We start from the raw sequence: 26,815 nt of genomic DNA on the forward strand, positions 1-26,815 counted from the left end.
AGGAACAATAAGGTTTAAAAGAGAGGCCAATTGCACCAGAGGAGAGAGAACCACTAAAAGATTAACCCTCAAAAGGAATTTTGGTGGTTTGTGACATTCCAGTTATCTATTCTGGACCCCTGATCTTCATTATAAATTGGACAAAAAAAATTGAAAAGTGGGGGTTAGTTAGTCTGCAGAAGACAAACATTGGAGGTGTTATGGATAATTGCTGAAGGTTACAAAAGAATACAGACAAGGAGCAGAGTTGGTGGAAATGGCAGATGGAGTTCAATCCAGCCAAGTACAAAGTGATACAGTTAGAAGGGTTGAACTTGAAGGCAATAATACGTGGTGAATGACAGGATTCTTAACAATGTGGAGTAAAAAAAAGGATCTTAGGGGTCCAATTTCATAGTTCTCTCAAGGTTGCTGTGCAACTTTATAGGTGGCTAAGGAGGCGTATGGAGTGTTGGCCTTCGTTAATCGGGGGATTGAGTTCAACAGCCGTGCAGTAATGTTCCAGCAGCTCTAGCCACCTTGTTACAGGAAGAATGCAGATGCTTCAGAGAGATTGCAGCGGAGATTTACGAGGATGCTGCCTGGACTGGAGAGCACATATGAAGCAAAGCCAACAGAGGTTTTAAATTTTTTTTAAAATTTAGACATACAGCATGGTAATAGGTTATTTCAGCCCATGAGACCATGCACCAAATTTATTCCCAATTAACCTACAATCTTGATATGTTTCAAACTGTGGGAGGAAACCAGAGTCCCTGGGGAAAACCCATGCACACATGGGGAGAACGTACAAACTCCTTACAAACAGCTTGGGACTCAAACCTCCGTCCTAATTGTGCCTCCTTTTCTGTTCTCTGTGGAGTGATGATGAATGGAAGGCAACTTTATAAGCCAAATGAGATTATGAGAGGCATTGTTAGGGTGGACAGCCAATGCCTTTATCCCAGGGCAATAATAGCAAATACCACAGGGCATTTGTTTAAGTGAGTGGAGGCAAGTGATGCTTTTTAAAAAAATACAGAGTGTGATGGGTGCCTGGAATGCATTGCCACGGGTGGTGGAGGCTGATACCAATAGGGACATTCAAAAGATAGCCACGTGGATACAAGAAAAATAGAGAGTTATGGGTGGGAGGTAGAGAAGGATTATATTCTTGCAAAGTAAGCTTACATAGGTCGGCACTACATCATATGCTGTAATGTTCTATGAATTAGTAAAAGCTGTTGAGTGGACAGTGGTTTAGATGAAAGCTGGTCACCAAGCTATTGGTGGACAGCCTTGATGAGGAGAGTTTGCATGGCCTGAAGGGACATAAGAGAGAAAGGTGAGGAGACTCAGAAAAAGCAAAGTAATCATATGGTCATATTGTGACAAAAATTCTGAAGTTCCTTGCACTTTGACTGGATGCAGTGGTGGAGTACATGGAATTCTAGAAACTCGCATCTTTTAGATAATGAAATGCTTTTAAGTGCCATCACTTATATATTTAATACATTCTAATTGCCATTTTATTCTTGGTTAACCTTCATTGCATTTTGAATACAGTTATTCTGTCAGTAGCAATCACCCTTTCATTCACATACACCTTTGATACAATTTTATAGGAATCTCTCTTCAATAAAGGAAGATAGTGGAATTATTATAGAATGTTAATCCCCATTCAGGACGTGATACTACAAGATTCGAGTAACTCGACTTTTCAGAAACTTTGTTTGTCAATAAAAAAATTTGAATTTAATCTCACAATTCCACTAATAAACTGCAGGAAACTACAGACTTGTGAACGTAGCTCAGGATTTCAAGCAACCAGCATCCACTCTACTGATTCTATCTTCAGCTCCAATTGCTTCATGAAAGCACCCAACATATTTTCGAACACAATCCATACCATTCATGCTCAGTTCCCCCCTCCCCCTCCACCTCTGGGGAGATGATACAAAAGTTTGAAAGCATACACATCCATATTAAAGTACAGCTTCTTTCCTTTTGCTGTCAGACTCTTGACTGGATTCCAAATTACTAGGTAATGCTTTGCAATGTTTAACTATACTTTTCTTTTTAACACTATATCTTTGAAATTTTGGCATGTGAAATTATACCTCACACTTCTGTTTTATTGCAACACATTTTTATTATTGCACTGCCTGCTGTACCAGGAGGTTGACTTGCATGGATAGTTTTCAGTGCATCTTGGTACATGTGACAATAACAAATTAAATTTTAAACATAAGATTGAACTCAGTTTGGAAATCACTATTGAACTGCCAGGGAAGCACAGTTAGCAAAGTGCTGTAACAGAGCCAGTGACCTGGGTTTGAATCTGGCTCTGTCAGGAGTACGCAAGTTCTCACCATGACCTGCATGGGTTTTCCTCAGTGCCCTGGTTGTCTCCCAATCTCTTAAAAAAAGTGCATAGGGTTGGCAGGTTAATTGGGCATGTGTTCCAATGGAATCGGCTACTAACGTGCTTTAAATAAATGTAAATAGGCTTCCTTGGAATGTTTCAATTCAAATTTCAGAATGAAACATTAAAATATCTAACCACATTGCCAGTTTCATGTTGATCCATCTCCCTTATTAAAAAAAAACAAAATTACTACAGGGAGCCTTAAAGGCAAACAACTAATATATGTATGAAATCAGTCACAGACAACATTTGAGAGAGAGAACCAAGTATCCAGTACCACTGGATGTGCATAATCAATTTAATGTAAAACAATGAAACTAACAAAGATCATGCAGTTATGCAATGATGATAGAGGAATGCTGTTTAAACTGCAACTGATATAAAAGTATGCAGGACACACCTTTTACAACGCTGGACAACCAAATAGTAACACCTTTCTAACAATGCAGTTTTAAATCCTGTAAACTGACTTGCTTAATACTTTTAAACAGAGGATTCCATTACAAAAATGTGCACAATGGATTCAGTGTAATACTATTCCAGTTATAGTCATAAATATGCAGTTTTTTTAAAACACTAATTCATCCGATTGAAACTTTTCTATTTGATCATTCTGTAAAATCTCCACATTCATTTACAAGAGTGAAGAATTGAGAATATCTTAAACTGGTGTCCATATATACAAGACATGAGAGCATCATACCTAAAGAAATCAGGTACTGTATTATAGTATTTAATACACAACTGCTTTTTAAAAAAAAAAACATGAAATATTTATGAAAAGCCTTGATCAACCTAGAATCATAAGCATCTCAAATTAAGTAAGAAATGTCATAAATGTCTTGCACAACACAAAATGCTTTAAACCTGCTTTTGTTTCATAATTTAAAGTTAATTACACAGGATATCCACCCCTTTGCAAATTTTTGGTTAAAATCAAGACAAAACAAAAATCACTGCCAACTAATTTGTGGCTCAACTAAAAGGATATATATAATTAGTCTGACCACATTTCCAACTCCATAAGACAAAGGACCTAATCAAAACAAGTAAACTAAAACAATGTTTTGGCACCGTTGTCTCTCGATCAGTTGTTTAAAATGTAGAAGTGTTTTCCAATATTTAAAAAAATGAATGAACTAAAAAAAATAAGTAAACTTTCAGCCTAAAATCTTTAGTATACTTAATAGTTACTAGTGAGAGTGTAGAAATACTTGTGGTTTTTGGTCTGACATTTAGCAATGTTGTCATTTCTGAAAATTAAATTTGCAAGCAAATCCAGGTAACTAAATACATGAGTGCCTCGTTTTGTATTACTTTTACATTCATGTTTGTACAAAAACATTCTATTCCTCAAGCAAACAATCTTCAACGACTAAAAACAGTTTCCAGGCAGCCAACTGTTTGTTTAGATGTTACAGATGACACTAAACTCCATATCGGATATTCTGTATTGTCAGCAGCTACAATTTAACAAAGCTCGCTTCGGAGTCCTGACCCGTCCCTAAACACTGCAGAGGCTTCGTCTCTTGTACAGATTAACGTTGGAATCAGGAATGGGAATTCATAAAGGATTTGTGTCATGACTGCGAGATTGCAATTGAAACTACATCCAAATTATGATTAAATCAACTAATTACTACGGAGAAGCAAGCAAAGCTTCCGGGGAATATGCTGAATGTAACCCGAGAATGTGATACCGATTTCATCTCGTGTCTTTACATCTAACATCCACATCGAGCATGTTGATACAAGTAGGGCATTTCCCCCTTTAAATCGGGACCGAAGCCCCCCCCCCAAAAAAAAAGCTTTAAGAATGTTTTAATGTATGAAAGTTCGTACCCACGATTTATAAAGAACACACTATTTAAAAATAAACGTGTTCAAATTAAAATTTTTAAAAAGGATTCATTCTGAGCAGTTGCAGAGCGGGTCGTGTGATGAAGCTTGAACAACCACCAGCACAGTAACTCAAAATTGAAATGAAGTACAATCCGTACAATGAAAGGCAACAGCAATATTTACAAATATTACAACTTAGCTTGAATTAAAAAAAAAACGTTCATTTTCTGGGAGGACTTTAAATGTTTTGTACATTTTCTCTCCACATTTTACAACTCGTATACTGTCTGGGGGAACTAGAAAAAATATATAAACTTCACAAATATGTTAATAAGGAATGAGAAGAAAGGGTTTTTTTTAAAAAAATAGCTCATATCGCAAATAGTTGAATATTAATCAGGAAGTTGTCGATAACGATCGTCCGAAACGCGATTACAAACGGTGTAAAAGCTGGTCGTGTCAAAATGAAATGTTTCACTTTGCAAGGAAACCGAGCAGACAGATCGGTGACAACGTAATGGGGAAACAATTGATTTTTTTTTAAAGCAAGATATCTCAGTATGGGAGATACTGGTGGAAAATGGTCCAGTAATGATCAAAGCTCGTTACTTCATGGAGAAAACCAAAATGTAACGATAATGATCAAAGCTCGTTACTTCATGGAGAAAACCAAAATGTAACAATAATGATCAAAGCTCGTTACTTCATGGAGAAAACCAAAATGTAACGATAATGATCAAAGCTCGTTACTTCATGGAGAAAACCAAAATGTAACAATAATGATCAAAGCTCGTTACTTCATGGAGAAAACCAAAATGTAGCGATTGCAGCAAGTTGGCATTTGCAATATGCACCTTGAGCAAGTGGAGACACACACACACACACACATTATATATATACATATATATATATATATATATAATAAGACCGCTTCAAAACCTCGCACATGTACGCGACCAACTCAATGAATTTACTCATCGAATAGCAATTACGCTTCAACCGCAACGTGGATTTCTGCACACTCCAACAGCAGCACGTTTGTAAAATATTTATCAACAAGAGACGATTGAACAAATGGAGAACCCAGGAGCCTCAACTACTTACCCGAAGAGCACGAAATCAAGAAGACAACAAACGCGAGCTTGGTCCCAGCTCCCATGGCGAGTTCTCGGCGAAGGGCAAATGAGAGCGCTCGCTGTTCCGATTCCCAAGGAAATGTCTTCGCGGCTCCTGACTCACAGCTGCCTGCGATCCACCTCTTTCTTCTCCGGTGAGCAACTTCATTCAGAAAAGAGGATAATTGGACCACCTCACCTTTCCATTCTTTCTTTATATGTGTGTAACGTCCACTGAAGTAGTTGGGTCGCTCAGTGCTCGTGGTTTCAATATAAAACCGCAGCAAATCACATCGAGGGCGAGGATGGACGGAGGAAAAGCCACGATACAAATCCTTCGCTGCTTTGATGCGAATGGTGTACTCGAAGTCTCCCAGAATTCATAATTAGCAAAGTAGGCCTAAGTCCAAAATGGCGTTGAGTTGTTTTTGTTTCCTCCCCCTTTACACTCACCCTGGAGATTTTTTCTCTCTCGCTCGCTCCCGCCCCGCGGTGGCCCGCCGCCCAATCAGGAAAGGGGATGTGGTCTTGATTGGCACCCGTGTTGGCCCATTCAGCGTTTGGTTGGCGCTGGAACGTCATTCGGGTCGACGCTCCCCTCGAACTTGCCCGAGATCGTCAACAAAAAGGCGCGTTTATTATTGGAAGAGGACCAATCACCTTCGAATGAAGTGGGTGGGGGTGGGTCCTGTCAGTGTGTCGTCCTGTCCGCGGGTGAATCAGGACGATCTGTGGCTGGAGTGAAACCCGAAGAATGCTGGAGAAACTTGAACAGGTCTTGCAGTGTCCCGAGGAAGTAAAGGTCGTTTCGGGTCTGAGCTCTTCGAGTCCATAACGCCCTGGTCCGCTGGATAGCCTTGATTGACGTACATGCAATGGGAGCAGCAACTGGGATCCTTTGCAGTGCATTGGCTGAAAGAAAAAGGGTGGAGAAATGCCAAATAAATAATAAAGATAGGAATCAGAGACGGGAAGGGAACAATTGCAAAGACTGTTTATGATAGGTGCAAAACATGGGAATTTTCTCCATCATGTTCTCAGCATTACCAACAAAGTTTTGTTTTAACACCATCACATAGTTTTTATTATTACTCCAGTCGAAAAGACAATAGATACCCGTCTGTCCCTTCTTCTAATTATATTTTAGTCCTCCTGCCGAGTCGGAAGTGGAGCCAAATCAATATTCAGCGTAATATTGGACTAGCTGTCTCTTGTCGAAATACTTTCTTTCACAGCCAGTCCATTGGATTTCAACGCACACGTTACTTTTGGGATGGAATGGGTATGGAGAGTAATAGATCAACTGGAAAATAGACCGAGTGAGTTTTAAAATAATTGTGCTTTATTTTAAGATTGGACATTCTGTTCCGTGGAATTCATCAGACTCGGATGACATCTTATTTTTTTGTACCTCTGAGTTCCATTCTACAATTCAATTTGATACGTTTCTCAGGTGCCAACTTCTATTTTTATGCAAAAATCTGAAGCAAACTTTACTGAAGACAATTGAAAACATTAGCTCACTTGCTGACTACGAAGACTATTGTATACATTTCTCAAAACTTGCCTAAACAGATTATTGATGAAAATGCCCCAACAGGCATAATGTTAGCAACTGGTCTCTTTTTCCCGTTGAACAAAGTGTGTATGTGTGTGTGAGAGAGAGAGAGAGATGTGGAGATAAGCTAAAATCCCTGAGAGGGAGCCATTTCCTCAGTTACCCAGGTCCGGTATTGAGTGCACTATTCCAATCTGTGTAGAAGCACGGGGTTGGACTCGTGTTCCATTTCTTGGTCTGGACTGCATTTTCTAAAATGTTGATGTCATGATTTTAGGAAATAACCTCTAAATTATATCAATGTAGGATACTGGCTATGACTGAAGCTACACCAGTTCTTCTCTCAATGTAATACCATATTCAATGGCTTGGCACCTGGACCTTAGTACAGCCACCTTAGGGAGGCTACTGGGAGGAACAGATGAGAGGTAGAAAGGCTTTGCAACAATGCCTCTTTGTTGCACTCATTCTCAACATCTAACACGTATAAAATTGCAATCGTCCAGGTACATCTTGGAACCCCGCAAAAAAATTGAGAACGGCCAAGTAATGTGGGGATTTCTAATAAAGATAATAAAGAAATCTGAGAACTAAAGGAAACGATTGCAAAACGTGTTTATCTTAAATACAAAATATTGGCATGCTTTCACATAAAAAGTGCAGTTTCAGCTCAAACCTACTGCCAAAAAAGTTGCTACTTTTTCAAAGTATTACCAATAAAGATCGCTAAAGTTGTTATTATTACTCCAGATTGAAACACAATAGGTAGCCGTCTGACTCTTCCTTTTATATTTTTGCGCACATCTCCCTCGAAGGTCAATCATTCTTTTTCTCCCCCAGATGATAGTCGACCATCTGAATTTCTCCAGCAGATTGTGTTTAGTTTCAGATTGCAGTCTCCTGTGGGTATTCTTGGACGTTTGATTGATAGTCTCCATTAGTTATTATTTTACATTCACCACCTCATTTAAAAGAGTAAAATAAGTTAGCCAAAGATGTGTGATACAGTATTTTGAGTCGCACACATTATTTCAGAAAAAAAATCGTAAAAGTGAGGAGTAAAACACGAATATCTTGCAGAAGGGACTCTCCAAAGGGAGTTCTGTGGGATAATCTGTAGATTATCCTAAAAGTACTATTTAACTTTTTTCTCATGGTGCTGGAAATAGATGTATGTGTATATATCATGTATGAAAGTCACATAGTAAATTAGTAAATATTAATTTAGCAGGCCATACAATTCTATGAATTATTACTAACTTGAATATTAAGAAAAACTTGAATTTATAAAATGGCTTCAACTTGGTAACTTGTCAACCCACATGTTCTTCCTTTTTTCAACAGGAATGTGCTTTCCTGTTAAGATTACAAAATGGTAACAGGAACAAGAAACTTTTAGGCAGAAGTATATGGCTAATTTTAGTGTTTCAGAGCTGTCCTTACTAAAAACAATGCATGGCAGACCATTTTATAATAGTATCAGTGAGATGTTTCCATTGTCATAGCTTGAACAAAGCAATGCAAACATGTTGCCAAATTAGCAATGAAGAAAGACATATCAGTTGAAAGACTTCTTGCCATCTTCAATGCAACCCTAGAAATATTACATTTAGTCTCCACAGCCAAATCATCAAAAAATATATGTAATATTTAGGGTTCAAGCTAAATAGAGCACTGATATAATGCACTAATCACAACTTCCTAATGTGGAAAGTGCACATTTCAAGATTCAATTTATTGTCATGTAATAAAACAGTGTCATATCACAAAAAATTGCTTTTGCCTGCTGTAAGGCAGATAGATTCGCCATCGACAGAAATTGCCTGAATCACCTCCTACAGTTAGAGAAAGAGAAGCAAAAGAGAGTTTCCCTCAGAGTCACCAAATATCTGCTGACCCTCCCACAGTGCTTCTGCAGCCTCCGTAGCCACACAGAGTCCAGTCCAAATCATTGGTAACCTGAGCTCCAGATCCAAACCTCCATCAATGAGCAGTAACCCGTCAGCACTTTTGTCACATCCTCGCATCCCAGTTCCAATACTGATACCCCTTCAGCCATATTTGACCCAGTCTTTAGCAGTCCACAACCTGGCCCAAGTCCTCCTGACAGCAGCTACAGCAGCCCGCAGCCTCTGTGAGTTGTTCGCCTTGAGTTGCCAGCAGCCTGCTGCATGCGTGGGTCTTTCAGCCACAGAATCCCCTCATTAGTCCGCAGCCATGGTCACTGACCCATGGGTTGGCTCCTCTGCTTCTCCTTCTCAGATGGAAGTGATCTCCCTGTTTTTTGGTTCCCTGCTCCAGTCCTCTGCTTCCATGGAGTCTGCAACCCTTTGTGGCTGTTGCCGATCAGAGGCGCCGCCATCGTGAGCGCAGACCCCACGGTTGCGGGATTTTAAATAAAACTGTCATTGACACCTTTAAGCAGCTCCCACAGCGCCACCATTTTCCTACCTATCATTTTCTATCTATTAGTCAAAGCAATGCACACAAATATATGATCCCTATTTCCTTGAGTTTTGACCTTGTTCAGAAATCTGCGTTGTGGGATCTTTTGCACAAAGCATTCCACCAATATCAAGCCAAACATTAAAATATGTTGAAGAAAAAAAGGATATTTACAAAAAGGATATCTTCATAATGGCACAAATGTCTCATTGAAATTTGTTTTGCAATTTAGCTGTTACTTTATTCTCAATTAAATCAGATATAGTAAACAAACCAAAAAATAATATCTGAACATAACTGCATTAAAAAGTTCTGCCAAGCGTCATTTAAAACTGACATGTTGTTTTTACGTGGACCAGTGCATCATTTGGAGTGCTGCTCTCCAATAACTATACTGGTTGTGAATTATTTGTTTGAAAATTAATTTGTGCCTTGCACCCAAGACATCTAGTGCTACTGATATGGCCTTCCACAAGGGTAAGATCTTCCTTTCAAGTTATATGCAAATGCACTGGGAATTAGGTAAGCCAACTGGAGCCTGGACCAGTGAGGCCAGAGTAGAGAGGCAGTTCATGGATTGGAAAGCAATCATTCCTGCAGCCAGATGCCAGAGAAGAACAAATCAGAGACCTGTGATTGTTGGTTGGGAATTTATCATTGGTAGTGGGCAACACTAATATGGGGTCCCTACAACTTTAAAAGTCAGGACAGCACAGGCTGACTTAGAAGCCTGTGATTGGCTTTTGGGGTGTTGGTGAGGGGGCAGAGACATTCATTCAGGAGATCAGTGGATGGGAATAGGCATGCAAAGTTCATAAGGTTTGGAACATGTTGAAATTCAGTACCATAATGGAAGAGGGTGGTGGAATTTAGGCCCAAAGGACAGCATACTTAAGTTTGGTTTCCAATATCAATAGGGCTCCCTTGAATCAACAATAGATACACTTCAGAGGCACATACACAACAACAGCAAAAACAATTAATTGTGTGACTTGTGACAAGAAGTGTCAAGTTAAATCTCTGGAGTGAAGCATTTTGACCCAAACACTATCATAATTGTTTACTACTCCAGAAAAGAAGTGGCATAGATTCAATGGGCTAAATGGCCTCCTGCTATGTTATATGGAGACATGAAAAAATGTTAAACAGCCTTGAATATAGAAAACAATAAAAAAAAACCTCTAGAAATGAGAAAATATAATTTGCTTGTCAGAGCAGTTGAAAGAGGTAGAGCTACAATGAAGGACCCTCTTTTGAGAAAGATGAGCATACATTACATGGATGGGCACAGGCTGAATGAAGACATTAAACCTTTTATTCACAGATGATATGAATTGATCATAAAATATTTCAGCGTAATCTTCTGGAGGAAATCAACGTATCGAACCATATCAGTGGGAGAAAAAATTGTCATTGTTTTGGGCTGGAACACTTTATCAGGACATAAAATGGGAAACTAAAGAAAATATGCTGGAAAATTATGGAAGAAATCAATGCAGAACATAGTAAACATGAAGGCAATAGCTAGCTAGATGATTGGTTTATTGGCAACTCATCAACAAAGATATAGAAACTAGCCAATGGATGCATCATATGAAAGGATTGCAATTTGATGCTTCCTAAAAGTCATAAATAATTATTTTTTTTAAAAACTGACAGTATGGTTAACAAGAAAAATGAAAGCATCTGACTGCAGGAAATGTAGATAAACTGAACAGTTGGACAGAAAAATTGCAAATCAAGTTTAATTCAGAGAAGTGTGAGGTAATGTATTCAAGGACAAGGGATGTACAATAAAAGAAAAAATATCGAGTAGTGTGGAGGAATAGAGGGACCACAGCATTCATATGCGCATATCCTTAAAGGCAGTCAATGGGTAGCTGAAAATGGTTTTACATGATGTTCTGCGTTAGCTAAAGCAAAGTATTTTAGAGCAGGGAGATTATACTGGAACTGCATAATAGCTGAGGAAAAATGTTCCAAGTAGCTGACTCTTGGTAAAAATTGAAGGACCAATGTGATCTTTGATGCACTCACATTTTTGACAAGCCTTTTTTGATCTTCATTTGAAGAAGCAGGGTAATAGAGGAAAGGAAAAAAGTGTTCACAATCATTCTAGTTGAGGTATTCTAAACTGTGTGTCATTACATGGCACAACTTCAAAAGGAAATCCATGTGTGTCAAAGATAAGTAGATAGATCTTAACTGCTCCATAGTATGTTCTGTAAAAGTACATGATTCACAGATTTTTCTTTTGGTCACTCACATGGTTGTTAATGAATTCAAAGAAGTTGAGAATTCTTTTTTCACAATAATCAGCAAAGATCCATTAGGATAATCTTACAAACCATTTCCACATTCTAAGATTCATTCTAAACCATCATAACAATTTCAGAATGATGCCTTGCAGCCCACCATTTACCTGCTGGTCAAAAAGAGCAGTGTAGCCTAAACCTTCCTTTCAGAAATTCTAATTTCAAATTAGGTTTAAATGCCTGATAGGCAGTGATGGATGAACTAACCTAGAGAATTTAGAGAAAGCAAATACTCAAGATTTTGTATTATTCAGAATGTACTTTATGCATCTGAAAAGGTTCAGGGTGGAGAGCTGGAGGAAAGAACCGATGGATGGTGAAGAAAGGGAGAACAGGGAATGGGCTAGTAAACTAGAGAAGTTGATGTTAATGCCATGCAGTTGGAGAGTACCCAGATGGAATAGTAAGTGTTGCTCCTCCAATTTATGGGAGTCCTTGGTTTGACAGTAAATGAGACCATGAACAAAGCTTGTCAGTGCGAGAGTGGGGCACAGAATTAAAATGGTTGGCCACTTGGAGATCCCTGTTATTGATGCAAACAGAGCGAAGGTGTCAGGGAAGTGATCTTTCAGGTCTCTTGTAGTGTCTCCAATGTAGAGAACGCCACAATGCGAGCACCGGATGCAGTAGATACCTCCCACAGATTCACAAGTGAAATGTTGCTTCACTTGAAAGGGCTGTTTGGGGCCCTTGCCTGTGAGCCTACCCCCTCCCCCCTCCACCATTTGCCTACATTTTGCTCATACCTTGATGAAGGGCTCAAGCCCAAAACATTGGTTGTGCATCTTTATCTTTGCTATATAAAGTACACTGTACTTTAGTTTCTCCAGCATTATGATTTTACTCAATCACCGAATCTGTTGACTTTCGTGTTTTACTCAGTGTAAATGGTAAATGATGGTTAAAGGCCTTTTCTGTGCTGTATCGCTCTATGATTATGAATCAATCCACTGAATAAATTCATTTTTATGGTTTTGATTCTGTCACACATAGAACATAGAGTAGCATAATACAGGAACAGGTCCTTCAGTCCACGTGTCTATGACAAACAATTATCCAAGTTAAACTGAAACTCAGCTGTTTGCACATATTATGTATCACTCTTTTCTCTGAGCCTATATAGAAGCTTCTTAAATGCTTCTATTGTATCTGCTTCACCTATACTCCTGGCAACTCATTCCAGGCACCTTCCACTGTCTGTAAAAAAAACCTGCCCTGCACTTCTCCTTTAAACTCTTCTCCCGAATCACCCACTCTTGAACACTGCTCAGAGTCCAACACTCCAGAAAAAAAGCCCAAATTTATACAATCTCTCCTTATCATTCATTATTTGGAGTTTGGATTGCCTGCTCTCAGCCCAATAGAATAACCCTTCTCAGCATCACATAGACACACTTAATGCTCAGCCATCAAATAGCTGGAATTGATGCCACATTGCTCCATCAACTCTTTTTCCAGCACCTATTAGGCTCCTTTAAACTGCAGCACCTGGATATCCCTCCAGGGACCCAGGTGCGATTACTGGGGCAAAGGTGCTGGAAGCACCTTTAAAGCTTCAGGGGATCGACCTCATTAAATTGTCAACCCAGCAATTTAACGGGGATCCCGCCCCCACGGTGGCGTGTTAAATCTCCCCCACCCCCCCCCCCCCACTGGCCGTCAGTCACCACCCCCCCGTCAATCAAACCCCATTAGTCACCACTCCCCCAGTCAGTCACCCTCCCCCCCGACATTTGCCACCCCCACTGTCAATCAACCACCCCTGCAATGTCCAACTGCTGCGAATGTTAAGCTGTCACAGCGAACCGGAGTGGCGTTCGCAGCCCCCCACTTTCCCCCCACATTGGCAGCGACCTCTCTTTTCCACCCACGGCAGCGACCGCTCTCCCGTCAATCATGGCAACCTCCTCTCCCCCCCCCCCCCCCCCCCAACGGCAGTGATCTCGCCCACCCCAGGCCCTGTGGCAGCAACCCCTCTCTCCCCTCGATCGCGGCAGGTGCTTCAGCTATTTTACATGGCAGCTTGAAAGGTCCTACTGACACCTCCCCGTTAATTCCATTAATTTTGTGACAGCAGGTTTCTTTAAATAACTATCGTAGCTATTTTCACAGTTTCAGTAATCAGAACATTGATCACTTAATTGTAAATGAGACTTCAGTGGCCTTTGGAAAATCACTGTGACCCAAATGCTGGAGTCTTGAAAACGTCCCAATCAATATTTAATACTGATCCTGATACACTGAGCATATGTGTTTGCTGTTATCCAGCACTAGAAATAAATATTGAAATAATTAAACACCTCTTTAAGTGTTCAGTGCATGGATGCTTAATGGGTTTAATCCTGACTCTTTTCTCAGGTGATAGTGCATATTTTACATGTTCTGCTTAATCTTGTATTCATTCTAGATGCAACGATCAAATGAATGTAAAATATCCAATACTATGTTCATTGTAGCTTTGAGAGAAAGTACAAGCTGGATGGATTAGCATTGCATATGACTAGTTATGCTTTTACATCTCAACTCGTGACTGGATTGCAAAAATGAAGATGGCGTCCAAACCAAACTTCACTCTCTCTCTCTCTCTTTCTCTCTCTCTCTCTCTCTCTCTCTCTCTCTCTCTCTCTCTCTCTCTCTCTCTCTCTCTCTCTCTCTCTCTCTCTCTCTCTCTCTCTCTCTCACTCACTCTGCTGCAATAACGGGGTTAATCGTCCAAACCAGATCTTGTTTGTGACACTTGAAATCTAATATAATGCTCAAGTTTTTGCATTATTCAGAGTATACTTTATGCATCTGAAAAGGTGTAAGGTGCCATATTACTTATTTACTAAGAGACATATCGCAAATATAATGGAGTTTTTATACAATTGTCAGGAGATGACCAGAAGAAAGTGAACCCCATAGATGGGACTACTGTGGATGCAGCTTCATTATCAGTCACCCAAAGGCATTAGGGTATTGTCACATTCTTGAACTATATCAGGTACAATTGAAATATCTGGGTGGCACTCGGCCCTTTTATAAAGCAAAAAATTCTGAACATAATGGTGGAGATTCCCTGCCCTTACATCGCAAACCTTACTTTCGTAAATGGTCCGTGAGCAATTCCAAGGTGCTGACTTCCATTCTTCTGTAGGCTTGTGTCAGAGGTGTCATAAATATCCAGCCACTACATGTGGCTAGCTAGGGGCAGGCTGATGACATCATGATGAGGCCATCAGCCCACAACCCAGGACTGTCTAGTGATCATATTATGCTGATGACATCATGATGAGGCCATCAGCCCACAACCCAGGACTGTCTAGTGATCATATTATGCCAGAGTGTCACAAAATAGTCATCATCAATATGGCCTCTGCTGCTACCCGCTGCCGCACCTTTGGGGCCCCAGACTTGCTGCTCTGCTCTCTCATCCTTCTTAATCTCTTGGTTGCAACAGGTCAGGATCACAAAGCCAGGGCCACGAAGGCCACACCAATGGTGACTATTTTCACTGATGATTTGCAATATTCAGAACTAAGAACTCAAAGGTGAGTGAGAGTGAAATATAAACACTGTGAAAATAATCAATAGCTGATTTCTTTACCCATAATCCCTCACGCAGCCTGATATGCTCTGCATTTCCCAGAGTGGTTCCAGCTTCCAGCTGCGAGGAGGACTATAGGTAACAAAGTCGGCCATCGCTCGTCGTGTATTTATGATGGTGGTGCCATAGCAACAGTCGCCCCACTTACAGCGGCTCCGGAGAACGCACTGAGGCACCGCTCTGCATATAAGTGATGCTGGAACTGCCTTTTAGGACTGATCTATAAAAAGGTAAATTAATATTTTTCTCTGTGGATGGAGCCGGCCTCGAAGCAGAGGCCGTCCATAAAAACACCTATTGTTAAATGTGTAATCTGTTTCTTTGAAGAACTGATGCTGTATTGCAGTTTACTTTGAAGAGACAAGCCTTCAGCTCAGCAGATGATCTATGGGTGTTTTCAAGTGTTCAGGGCAATTCTTGTCTTCAATTTGATATCTTCTGTTTTCTTGAAGTAAAGCAGCAATCTTGCTGCATAAAGTGATAAAATGCATCAAAATGCATAATATTTCTTCTTAAAACAAATATTATGAATGGTAATGGCATAAGTGTTGACACTTACTCACAGAGGGAAACACAAAAAAGTTCATTCTTTCCACCATTCATGCAGGAGGTGGAATTTAACACAAATTCCACACACTAAAATCAACATTCTCAATCCCTCAATGCACCTGAAGCCAGTAATCATCCTTAAACATAGCAGACATATGTTGATCAGAACATCTGTCTCAGTGGATATCTGGTGACATTAAGGATGCATTGCTGCAATTAACTCTTGTAATTTCCAACATGGAAACTTGTAACAAGCTAGAAGCATAAATCTAGTAAGGCCAGGCCAGATCAAGTCTTATGTACAATAAAGCCTATTATTCCCCTCTTTGTCCTGGTGATTATTGGGGCAACTGGTCGTGCCCAACAAACATTTAAAAGGAAATGGTTGAACTTTGTTTACACAGACATTGCATGTTGCACTTGACAATCCTTTGGAAACCAGTTGTGAGAACGTAGCTACTCTCTGAGAGGGTCTAATGTCAGGCTTACTGGTTTTCCACGTTTTCACACAATGATATGGATTGCAGTCAATTAAAGCCTGGTTTTTACAAATGTTCTACTTTCAAGAAGAGGAAAGAATGAATGGTCTAAAATGGTCTAAAATGGTCTAAAATGGTAGAAAACTGAGGTCCTCCATCAGCCAGCTCCCCACCATGACTACCAGCCCCCCCACATCTCCATCGGGCACACAAAACTCAAAACGGTCAACCAGTTTACCTATCTCGGCTGCACCATTTCATCAGATGCAAGGATCGACAATGAGATAGACAACAGACTCGCCAAGGCAAATAGCGCCTTTGGAAGACTACACAAAAGAGTCTGGAAAAACAACCAACTGAAAAACCTCACAAAGATAAGCGTATACAGAGCCGTTGTCATACCCACACTCCTGTTCGGCTCCGAATCATGGGTCCTCTACCGGCACCACCTACGGCTCCTAGAACGCTTCCACCAGCGTTGTCTCCGCTCCATCCTCAACATCCATTGGAGCGCTTACACCCCTAACGTCGAAGTACTCGAGATGGCAGAGGTCGACAGCATCGAGTCCACGCTGCTGAAGATCCAGCTGCGCTGGATGGGTCACGTCTCCAGAATGGAGGACCATCGCCTTCCCAAGATCGTGTTATATGGCGAGCTCTCCACTGGCCACCGTGACAGAGGTGCACCAAAGAAAAGGTGCAAGGACTGCCTAAAGAAATCTCTTGGTGCCTGCCACATTGACCACCGCCAGTGGGCTGATAACGCCTCAAACCGTGCATCTTGGCGCCTCACAGTTTGGCGGGCAGCAACCTCCTTTGAAGAAGACCGCAGAGCCCACCTCACTGACAAAAGGCAAAGGAGGAAAAACCCAACACCCAACCCCAACCAACCAATTTTCCCTTGCAACCGCTGCAATTGTGTCTGCCTGTCCCGCATCGGACTTGTCAGCCACAAACGAGCCTGCAGCTGACGTGGTCTTTTTACCCCCTCCATAAATCTTCGTCCGCGAAGCCAAGCCAAAGTAAAAATTAGCAAAGATGTATTTTTAACTTGACTTCAGACATGACATTTGACATTGGTTCACTTTTGGTGTTTGCTGCCACACTTGCAGCTCTAACAGTGAGGCCTGGTTAAAAAAAAAATTATGGAAATTGTTGCCTCTAAGAACATACCTGTGATTATATTTGCTTCCAACAAAGAATCCATTCAGCCCAATGCCATCAGCCTATTTATTTTCCAGCAAACCGTTCTCTTACATATGCCCATTAATACAACCCTGATTTTCACATCTACTCAACCAAAGTTATAGCAGCTGATTTATACAACAGTCAGTATACCTTTTGGATATGTGAGGAAACTGGAGTGCCCAGGGAAACCAACTCATTCACAGTAGATCAAGAAGACTCCACACAGACTGCACCAGAGGTCAGAATCAAACCCAAGAACTATGAAACAATTTCTGATGTACCATTTTGCAACACTTATCAATTACCTGTTAAAATTATTCATTTAATAAACATGCTCGCATTCTGGGTGGTTCTTAGAACTGTACCAACTGACAAACCTTCAGTGACGATCAGTTCAAATTAATTGGTCAGTATATCGTACTGTGCACCACAAAAATATACACCGTTCTGCTGAAAAAAATCTAGACAAAGCCTTTGTTTCACAGCAATTTGCCCTTACACTGCTTCAATGTTATCTCTCTAAAGCTGACAGCGTTTCTCAGAATGAAACCTGCTGAAAAAAATTTCAAAACAATAAAATGATCAATTAATTTAAAACATTGGCAAGTTCCATCAGAATTTGAAATTCTCATTCAGTACATAAGAAGGCTATTCAGTTCCTTGTGATGTTCCTGGCTGAAAATAGACTAACATTTATAAATAATTTTCCCAAAATTTGATCCTGAAAGTTAAAGTCTTTGACTTAATTTTTTTTAATAGTTTGAGGGTTTTGTCTCCACCACTCTGTCATTCAGCGAGTCCCTGCACTTAGTAAGGCAAAGATCCTCAACCACCGAATCCTATTAAATCTTGGTGTAGCACATGGCCATAAGAAACAAACAGCCATAGGCCCTTTGGCTCTTTAGTGACAATGAATGAGCCACATTGAGACTTGAGCTGTAGATATGAAAGACCTTTATTCTGTATATGAAGCAGAAATCTGGAGAATTTGCAATATTTCTGCAAAAACTCGGGAGGATCTCTCTGAACTCAAAAGTATACTAGGTTTTTGTACTCTTGGCACACAAATAACAGCAAGTGAATAAATATAATAGCAACCGTCACAATTAGACTACTTCAATATTTCAGGGGTAGACACATTATCTCATAGAATTATCTATTTGCAGTGGGAGGTCAACTCAACTGAATATTCAAACATCTTTCTTGGGAATCCAGACACCCAAAGAGCCTTCCTTTCCTTCTCTATTCATGTAGCTTTCATGATCTTAAATTGAAATCTGTTTTTTGCTCTAAATACAATGTTCAAAACTGCTGGAGGAACTCAGCAGGTCATGGAGCATCCATGGAAAGCAATAAGCCATCAATGTTTTGGGCCTGGGGCCTGATGAAGACCTGATGAGATCCTCCAGCACTTTTTTATATTGTTTTAGTTCTCCAGCATCTGCAGAGTTCTTGTTTAACCACTTTGCCTATATTAACTGGCTGATACCCCCATCCTTTAACTCCCAAAAGATGGCGCTTGCCTAATGGGCCCTTTTTGCCCATTCTGCATTTCACTTAAGACCCTGGTAGATCTTTTACCTCTACTCTAAGAGGAATGGAGTTTAGAGAAAGGGACATATTGCTACAGTGGTACATGACACCTGTGAATCCAAACCTGGAGTACTGTAAATCACTTTTTCCTCTTATTTAAGAAAGGATAATTGCAATTGATGGGAGGGATTTGATACAAAACATTAACAATTTCATTTCCCCTACTGATGCAGTTCAATCCTTGGAATTCCTCTGGCAAATATTTTTAAAATTCTTTTGCCTCAGATCCCAGCATCTGCTGTCTCTTGTGTCACCAGGATGTGTCAAAGCCCTTAATTTCTTTCTTGATATCCAATTTTTATACACTTTCATTCCCCCATACTGAAGGCCTCAAAGCAACTATATGGGGGCTGTGTCATGCACCCATGATGAGATCGTCAACTTTATCCAATTTGCTGCCAACTTTCCCCTAAGCACAAATTCACTTAGTTCATCTCTGGCAACACTCTCCCTTTCCTCAATCTCTCTCTCTCCATCTTGGAGACAAACTCTCAATAAACATCTTCTACAAAACCACCAACTCCCACAGCTACCTCAACTACACCCCTTCTCACCCTGTCCCCTGTAAGGATTCCCTTCCATTCTTTCAGTTCCTCCATCTCCATCGCATCTGCACCCAAGATGAGGACTTCCATGCCGGATCATTAGAGATATCCTCCTTCTTCAATCAACGTGGCTTTCCCTCCACCACCATCAACTGGGTGCCCAGCCGCATATCCTCTATTACCCACACATCTGCCCAGGCCCACTCTGCCCCATGCGCAACAAGGACAAGATTCCTCTTGTCCTCACCTACAACCCCACCAGCCTCTGCATCCAATGTATCCTCCTCTGCCATTTCTGCCACTAATTCATGATCCCACCACTAGTCACATATTCCACTCTCCACTTTCTACAGGGACCGCACCCTTTGTTACTCCCTTGTCCATTCCTCTCTCCTCACCAATCATTCTCTTTGGACATAGCCCTGTGACTGCAGGAGATGCTCCACTTGCATCCACAACTCCTCCCTCACCACCATTCAGGGCTCTAAACAGTTCTTCCAAGTGAAGGAACATTTCATGTGAATCTGCAGGGGCCTTCTAATGAATGTAATGCTCCCGTTGTAGTCTCCTCTGCATTGGAGATTCCTCCCCCTGCCAGAATTGTCTGAATTTGGTGACTTTCTGAAATTTCCTCCTTTTGGCTCATTTTGCCTATTCCTTGAAGAAGGGCTCAGGCCCAAAATGTTGGCAATAAACCTTTGTTTCCTTTGGACGGTGAAAAGACCGGCTGAGTTTCTCCAGCATGCCAGCGTGTTTTCACTACAATCAAAGTGTCCACAGACTTTTGTGTTTCACTCACCAGGATGTTGCCAGGGATGAAGTATTTCAAGTATGAGGAGTGACTGGATAGACTGGGTTTGTTTTCTAGGAGCAAAGAAGGCTGAGGTGGGCCTAATGAGTATAGATAGGTACAGTTGGCCGAGACAGGTTATAGACCTTGATTCTGTGCTACATAGAGCTGTGCTTAATAAACAAGGATAGAACAAATTTTCAGAAAGAAATGTTGCAACATCCATTACATCTTCATCCCACTGCACTGCAAGGTCAATAATGTGTGTTGAGGATTACTCACTCCTATGTGGAAATAAATATAGCAATATTTTTTTAACACAATAAGGTTTCAAAACATCAGAGAATTATAAAAAATTAGGTGTTTTGGTAGTAATGACTGAAAAGTAAATAAATATTGGCCATGTCACCGGGTGAATCCATGGGACACTTTATAACTACATGAAAAGTCAGATGCAATGTTCAGTGTCACATTTAAAATAAACAGATTTGGTTTCTTACTCACTTTTGGCATCCTAGAATTCCTTCAGGGAGAAGATAGAGCAATGTCCATGTCTCCTGTGGAGCCATCACATTCATATTTGTTTTAAGAAAACTGAACCTGATGCATTTTGATTACTCTATGCAGCAAGATTGCTGCTTTACTTCAAGCAAGCAAAATTTCCAGCATTTCAATATTTTAAGAGTTATGCTGTGGTAAGAGTGTACTAATGTTCACTATCATTGTTTGTTGCTACCTTCAATTCCCCACCCCAAGGTCAATGCCCAGGATGGTGATGCCTGTGCTCAGCAGTAGCCACGAGGGGTTGCAGAATCTGGGGGAGCAGCAGAAATGGTGAGAAACACCCCCTGTTGAGAAGGAGAAGCATGGGAGATGACCCTGCAGGATGGTGACCATGGCAGCACACCAGGGAAGGGCTCAACACCTGAAAGACCCAGATTGACTGTGGGCTACTTGCAGCCAGGGGACCTGCACAGGCTGCAGGCTGGAAGAGACTAACGTATGGAAACCAGGTATTGGAACTGGGATCAGAGAGGGCAAGAAGGGCTCCTGAAGGGCCTCGGACTTCCTTTTTTTAAATTTTTAAAACATTTTCACACTATGAACCATATTAATCAAAATACACACAAACATTTCCTTCTTGAATATACACAGTGGCATTTTCCCCCTTCCCTTCCCTCCCTCCTTCCCACCCCCCTCCAAACCCATTAAACGTTCAACATATACAATACAATAAACCCATTAAACAATGTAATCACACAATGAAAATAAACACAAAAATTGTGTCATCTACTTTTACACACTGGATCAGGTCATTTTGTCTTCTTAACATTCTATCATTTTAGGGGGTGGAGATCTGTGGTAGGCCCTCTCTGTTGTGTTCCATGTACAGTTCGCAAATTTGTTCAAATAAAATAAAATATTTTTTAAGTTATATGTTATTTTTTCCAATGGAATACATTTATTCATTTCTATGTACCATTGGTGTACTCTCAGGTTCTCTTCTGACTTCCACGTTGACATTATACATTTTTTTTGCTACAGCTAAGACTATCATAATAAATCTTTTTTGTGCTTCACCCAGTTTGAGGCCTATTTCTTTACTTCTTATATTACTTAGAAGAAAGATCTCTGGATTTTTTGGTATGTGGCTTTTTGTGATTTTATTTAATACCTGATTTAGATCTTCCCAAAATTTTTTCACTTTCTCACATGCCCAAATTGCATGTACTGTTGTTCCCGTTTCCTTCTTACAGCGAAAACATCTCTCTGATACTGTTGGATCCCATTTATTTAACTTTTGGGACATGATATATTGCCTGTGTAACCAATTATATTGTATCATGCATAACCTCATATTTATTATTTTTTTCATAGTTCCAGAGCATAACTTTTCCCATATTTATTTTTTTATCTTTATGTTTAGATCTTGTTCCCACTTTATTTTGGGTTTACTGCTTATTTCATCATTTTCTTTCTCTTGCAGCTTGATGTACATGTTTGTTATAAATCTTTTAATTATCATTGTGTCTGTAATCACATATTCAAAGCTTCTTCCTTCTAGTAATCTCAGTCTGCTTCCCAATTTGTCCTTTAAGTAGGTTTTCAGTTGGTGGTATGCAAATATTGTACCATGAGTTATTCCATATTTGTACTTCATTTGTTCAAATGATAATAAATTATTTCCCAAAAAACAGTTTTCTATTCTTTTACTTCCTTTTCTCTCCCATTCTCTAAAGGAAAGGTTATCTATTGTAAAAGGGATTAGTTAATTTTGCGTCAATAATAATTTTGGTAGTTGGTAATTTGTTTTTTTTTCCTTTCTACGTGAATCTTCTTCCATATGTTGAGTAAATGGTGCAGTACTGGTGAAGTTCTATATTGCACCAGTTTTTTATCCCACTTATAAAGTATATGTTCTGGTACCTTCTCTCCTATTTTATCTAGCTCTATCTTGGTCCAATCTGATTTTTCCCTTGTTTGATAAAAATCTGATAGATACTTTAATTGTGCTGCTCCATAATAATTTTTAAAGTTTGGTAGCTGCAAGCAACCTTGTTTCTACCTTTCTATTAATTTATCTAGCGCTATCCTCGGTTTCCCCCTTTCCATAAGAATTTCCTTATTATTCTCTTTAGTTTATTGAAGAATTTCTCTGTTAAGGGAATTGGTAATGATTGAAATAGGTATTGTATCCTTGGGAAGATATTCATTTTAATGCAATTTACTCTCTCTATCAGTGTTAGTGGCAATTCTTTCCAATGTTCTAAGTCATCCTGTAATTTCTTCATTAATGGCTGATAATTTAATTTGTATAGGTGGCATAAATTATTATCTAATCTAATACCTAGGTATCGGATTGCTTGTGTTTGCCATTTAAATGGTGATTCTTTTTTAAACTCTGTGTAATCCGCATTATTCATTGGCATTGCTTCCCTTTTATTTGCACTGATCTTGTGCCCCGATATTTCTCCATATTTCTTCAAATTCTTATGTAGTTCTTTTATTGATATTTCTGGTTCTGTTAAGTATACTATGATGTCATCTGCAAATAAACTGATTTTATATTCCTTCTCCTTTATTTTTATCCCTTTTATTGCATTTTCTGTTCTTATCAGTTCTATTGCTAATGCGAACAGCGAGGGAGAGAATGGACATCCCTGCCTAGTTGACCTACTTAATTTAAATTGGTTTGATATATATCCATTTACTGTCTCCTTCCCCAATGGTCCCTTCTATAAAGCTTTAATCCAATTAATATATTTTTCTGAGAGGTTGAACCTTTGTAATACTTTGAATTAATAAATCCATTCTACCCTGTCAAAAGCTTTCTCTGCATCTAAAGCAACAGCCACTGTTGGTATCTTATTTCCTTGTACTGCATGAATAAAGTTAATGATCTTATAGACATTGTCCGTTGTTCGTCTTTTCTTAATAAATCTAGTTTGATCTAGTTTTACTATTTTTGGTACACAGTTGGCCAATCTGTTTAGTAATAGTTTTGCTATTATCTTATAATCTGAATTCAGTAGAGATATTGGTCTATATGATGCTGGTGTTAGTGGATCTTTCCCCGTCTTTGGTATTACTGTAATTATTGTTGTTTTACATGAATCTGGCAAGTTTTGTGTTTCTTCTATTTGCTTCATTACTTCCAGGAGAGGAGGAATTGATAACTCTTTAAATGTTTTATAGAATTCTATTGGGACTCCATCTTCTCCAGGCGTTTTATTGTTTGGTAGCTTTTTTAATATATCCTGTATTTCTTCTATTTCAAATGGTTTTATCAATTTGTTTTGCTCCTCTTCTTGCAATTTTGGTACTTCAATTTTAGCTAAAAACTCATCTATTTTGTCTTCTTTCCCTTCATTCTGAGTTTGGTATAATTATTCGAAGAATTCCTTAAAGTATTAATTGATCTCTGTTGGGTTATATGTAATTTATTTGTCCTTTTTCCTTGATGCCAATACAGTTCTTTTAGCTTGTTCTGTTTTAAGTTGCCAGGCTAGTATTTTGTGCATTTTTTTCTCCTAGCTCATAATACTTCTGCTTTATCTTTATTATGTTCTTCTCCACTTTATACATTTGTAATGTTTCGTATTTTTTTTTGTCTGCCAATTCTCTTCTTTTTGTTGTATCTTCCCTTGTTGCTAGTTCTTTTTCTGTACTTACTATTTCCCTTTCCAACTGTTCTATTTCCTGATTGTAGTCCTTTTTCATCTTAGTTACATAACTTATTATCTGCCCTTTAATGAAGGCTTTCATTGCATCCCATAATATAAATTTGTCTTTCACTGATTCCGTATTTATTTCAAAGTACATTTTAATTTGGCGTTCAATAAAGTCTCTAAATTCCTGTCTTTTAAGTATCATGGAGTTTAATCTTCATCTATATGTTCTTGGTGTGATGTCCTCCAGTTCTATTGCTATTAACAGGGGTGAATGATCAGATAACAATCTAGCTTTATATTCCATTTTCCTAACTCTCCCTTGGATATGGGCTGACAACAGGAACAGATCAATCCTTGAGTATGTTTTATGTCTACTCGAATAATATGAGTATTCCTTCTCCTTTGGGTGTTGCCTCCTCCATATATCCAAAAGTTGCATTTCCTGCATTGATTTAACCATAAAGCTGGCTACTTTGTTCTTTTTGCTAGTCTTTTGTCCAGTTTTATCCACCTCTAGGTCCAAATTAAGGTTAAAATCCCCTCCTATCAATATATTCCCCTGCGTATCTACAATCTTCAAAAAAATATCTTGCATAAACTTTTTATCCTCTTTATTAGGTGCATATATATTGACCAAATTCCAGAATTCTGAATATATCTGACTTTATCATTGCATACTTCCCTGCTAGATCTATTATTTCCTCCTCTATTTTGATTGGTACATTTTTATTTATTAATATAGCTACACCTCTGGCTTTTGAATTATATGATGCTGCTGTTACGTGCCCTACCCAGTCTCTCCTTAATTTATTATGTTCCACTTCAGTTAGATGCGTTTCCTGCACGAATGCTATATCTATTTTTTTTATTTTTTTCAGTAAATTAAATAGCCTCTTCCTTTTGATTTGGTTATGTATTCCATTAATATTTGTACTCATATAGTTCAACATGGCCATCTCATACTCCGTTTGCACCTTATTTCTGCTTCCTCACCACCACCTTTCCCCTTTTCCCCATTTTCATCTCTCACTTTTCCTTTTTTGAACTCAATGTATGACAATACTTCTAAAACATAAAATATTTCAACCATTCCCACATCTAAAATTCCCTTAACCATAAATTTTCCCCCCTCTCGTAATCACCACTTGTCCCTTGCCGGGCAACCACAACTCCCCTCCCTATTCGCAAGCGTCAACTGATTTTGCAGTGATTGTTATTTTCTCCCACCCAACCCCCTCCTGAAAAGACTTTTATCTTCACATTAAAACAAATCTCACCCATTTTTTTTCTCTTTTTCCCCTCCCTTTTCCCCCTCCCTCTCCCTTATTTCCCTTTTCTTTTCCTTCTTCTTACTTATACATTATTTTTACATCTTTATATGTAGTTTGTCATCGTTCTTCGTTCTTGTTACATCTCTTCATCTCTATTTCTGTCCTGCAGGCGTTCTGCAAATTCGCGTGCTTTTTCCAGATCCGAGAACAGTCTGTTTTGCTCTCCCGTGATAACTATTTTAAGCACAGCTGGATATCTTAACATAAATTTATAGCCTTTTTTCCATAGGATCGACTTTGCTGTGTTAAGCTCCTTCCTCTTCTTTAGGAGTTCAAAACTTATGTCTGGGTAAAAAAAAAATTTTGTCCCTTGTACTCCAATGGTTTTTTGTCTTCTCTAATTTTATTCCTTGCCTTCTCCAATATATTTTCTCTTGTCGTGTATCTCAGAAATTCTACTAAAACGGATCTTGGTTTTTGTTGTGACTGTGGTTTCGGGGCTAGTGTTCTGTGTGCTCTTTCTATTTCCATTCCTTCCTGTATTTCTGGCATTCCAAGACTTTTGGGATCCATTCTTCTATAAATTCCTTCATATTTTTGCCTTCTTCATCCTTCTTTAGGCCCATTATCTTTAAGCTGTATCGCCTACTATAATTTTACATTATATCCATCTTCTGAGCTAACAGCTCTTGTGACTCTTTAACTTTTTTGTAACTTTCTTCCAATTTTCTTCTTAAGTCATTCACTTCCATTTCTATAACCATTTCTCATTCTTCCGCATTTTCTATTCATTTCCCTATTTCTGTTATGACCAGCTCTATTCTCTTCACTTTTTCTTCTGTACTTTTCATTTCACTAAATTCTAATGTCAACCATTCTTTTAATGCTTTCATTTGTTCTTGAAAATTTTTAAAATCTATGTACTGTCCATCTATTTTACCTTCTATTCCTCTGTGCAGA

At 39.2% G+C, this 26,815-nt stretch overlaps 1 protein-coding gene and 1 long non-coding RNA gene across 3 annotated transcripts in view; one reads left to right on the plus strand and one right to left on the minus strand.

The window, feature by feature from the left end:
- The window catches only part of acvr2aa (activin A receptor type 2Aa), a 164,968-nt gene extending 159,112 nt beyond the window's left edge, over positions 1 to 5,856 (minus strand). The window contains 1 exon segment of the mRNA XM_069934990.1: positions 5,354 to 5,856. Coding sequence (XP_069791091.1) covers positions 5,354 to 5,408 — 55 coding nt within the window. The 5' untranslated portion in view covers positions 5,409 to 5,856.
- A 144-nt stretch (positions 5,857 to 6,000) lies between these two features.
- Positions 6,001 to 26,565, plus strand: LOC138761962 (uncharacterized). 2 transcript variants are annotated; one of them, XR_011356656.1, is made up of 5 exons: positions 6,001 to 6,683; positions 15,122 to 15,212; positions 15,311 to 15,498; positions 21,169 to 21,425; positions 25,969 to 26,565. It is a non-coding gene; the product is annotated as an uncharacterized lncRNA (long non-coding RNA). The 2 variants fall into 2 exon arrangements; XR_011356655.1 differs by lacking the exon at positions 25,969 to 26,565 and having other exon boundaries at positions 21,169 to 21,985.
- The last annotated feature ends 250 nt before the right edge of the window (positions 26,566 to 26,815 follow it).

This window comes from Narcine bancroftii, chromosome 4, assembly GCF_036971445.1.
Source record: "Narcine bancroftii isolate sNarBan1 chromosome 4, sNarBan1.hap1, whole genome shotgun sequence".
In the NCBI taxonomy this organism is placed as follows: Eukaryota; Metazoa; Chordata; class Chondrichthyes; order Torpediniformes; family Narcinidae; genus Narcine; species Narcine bancroftii.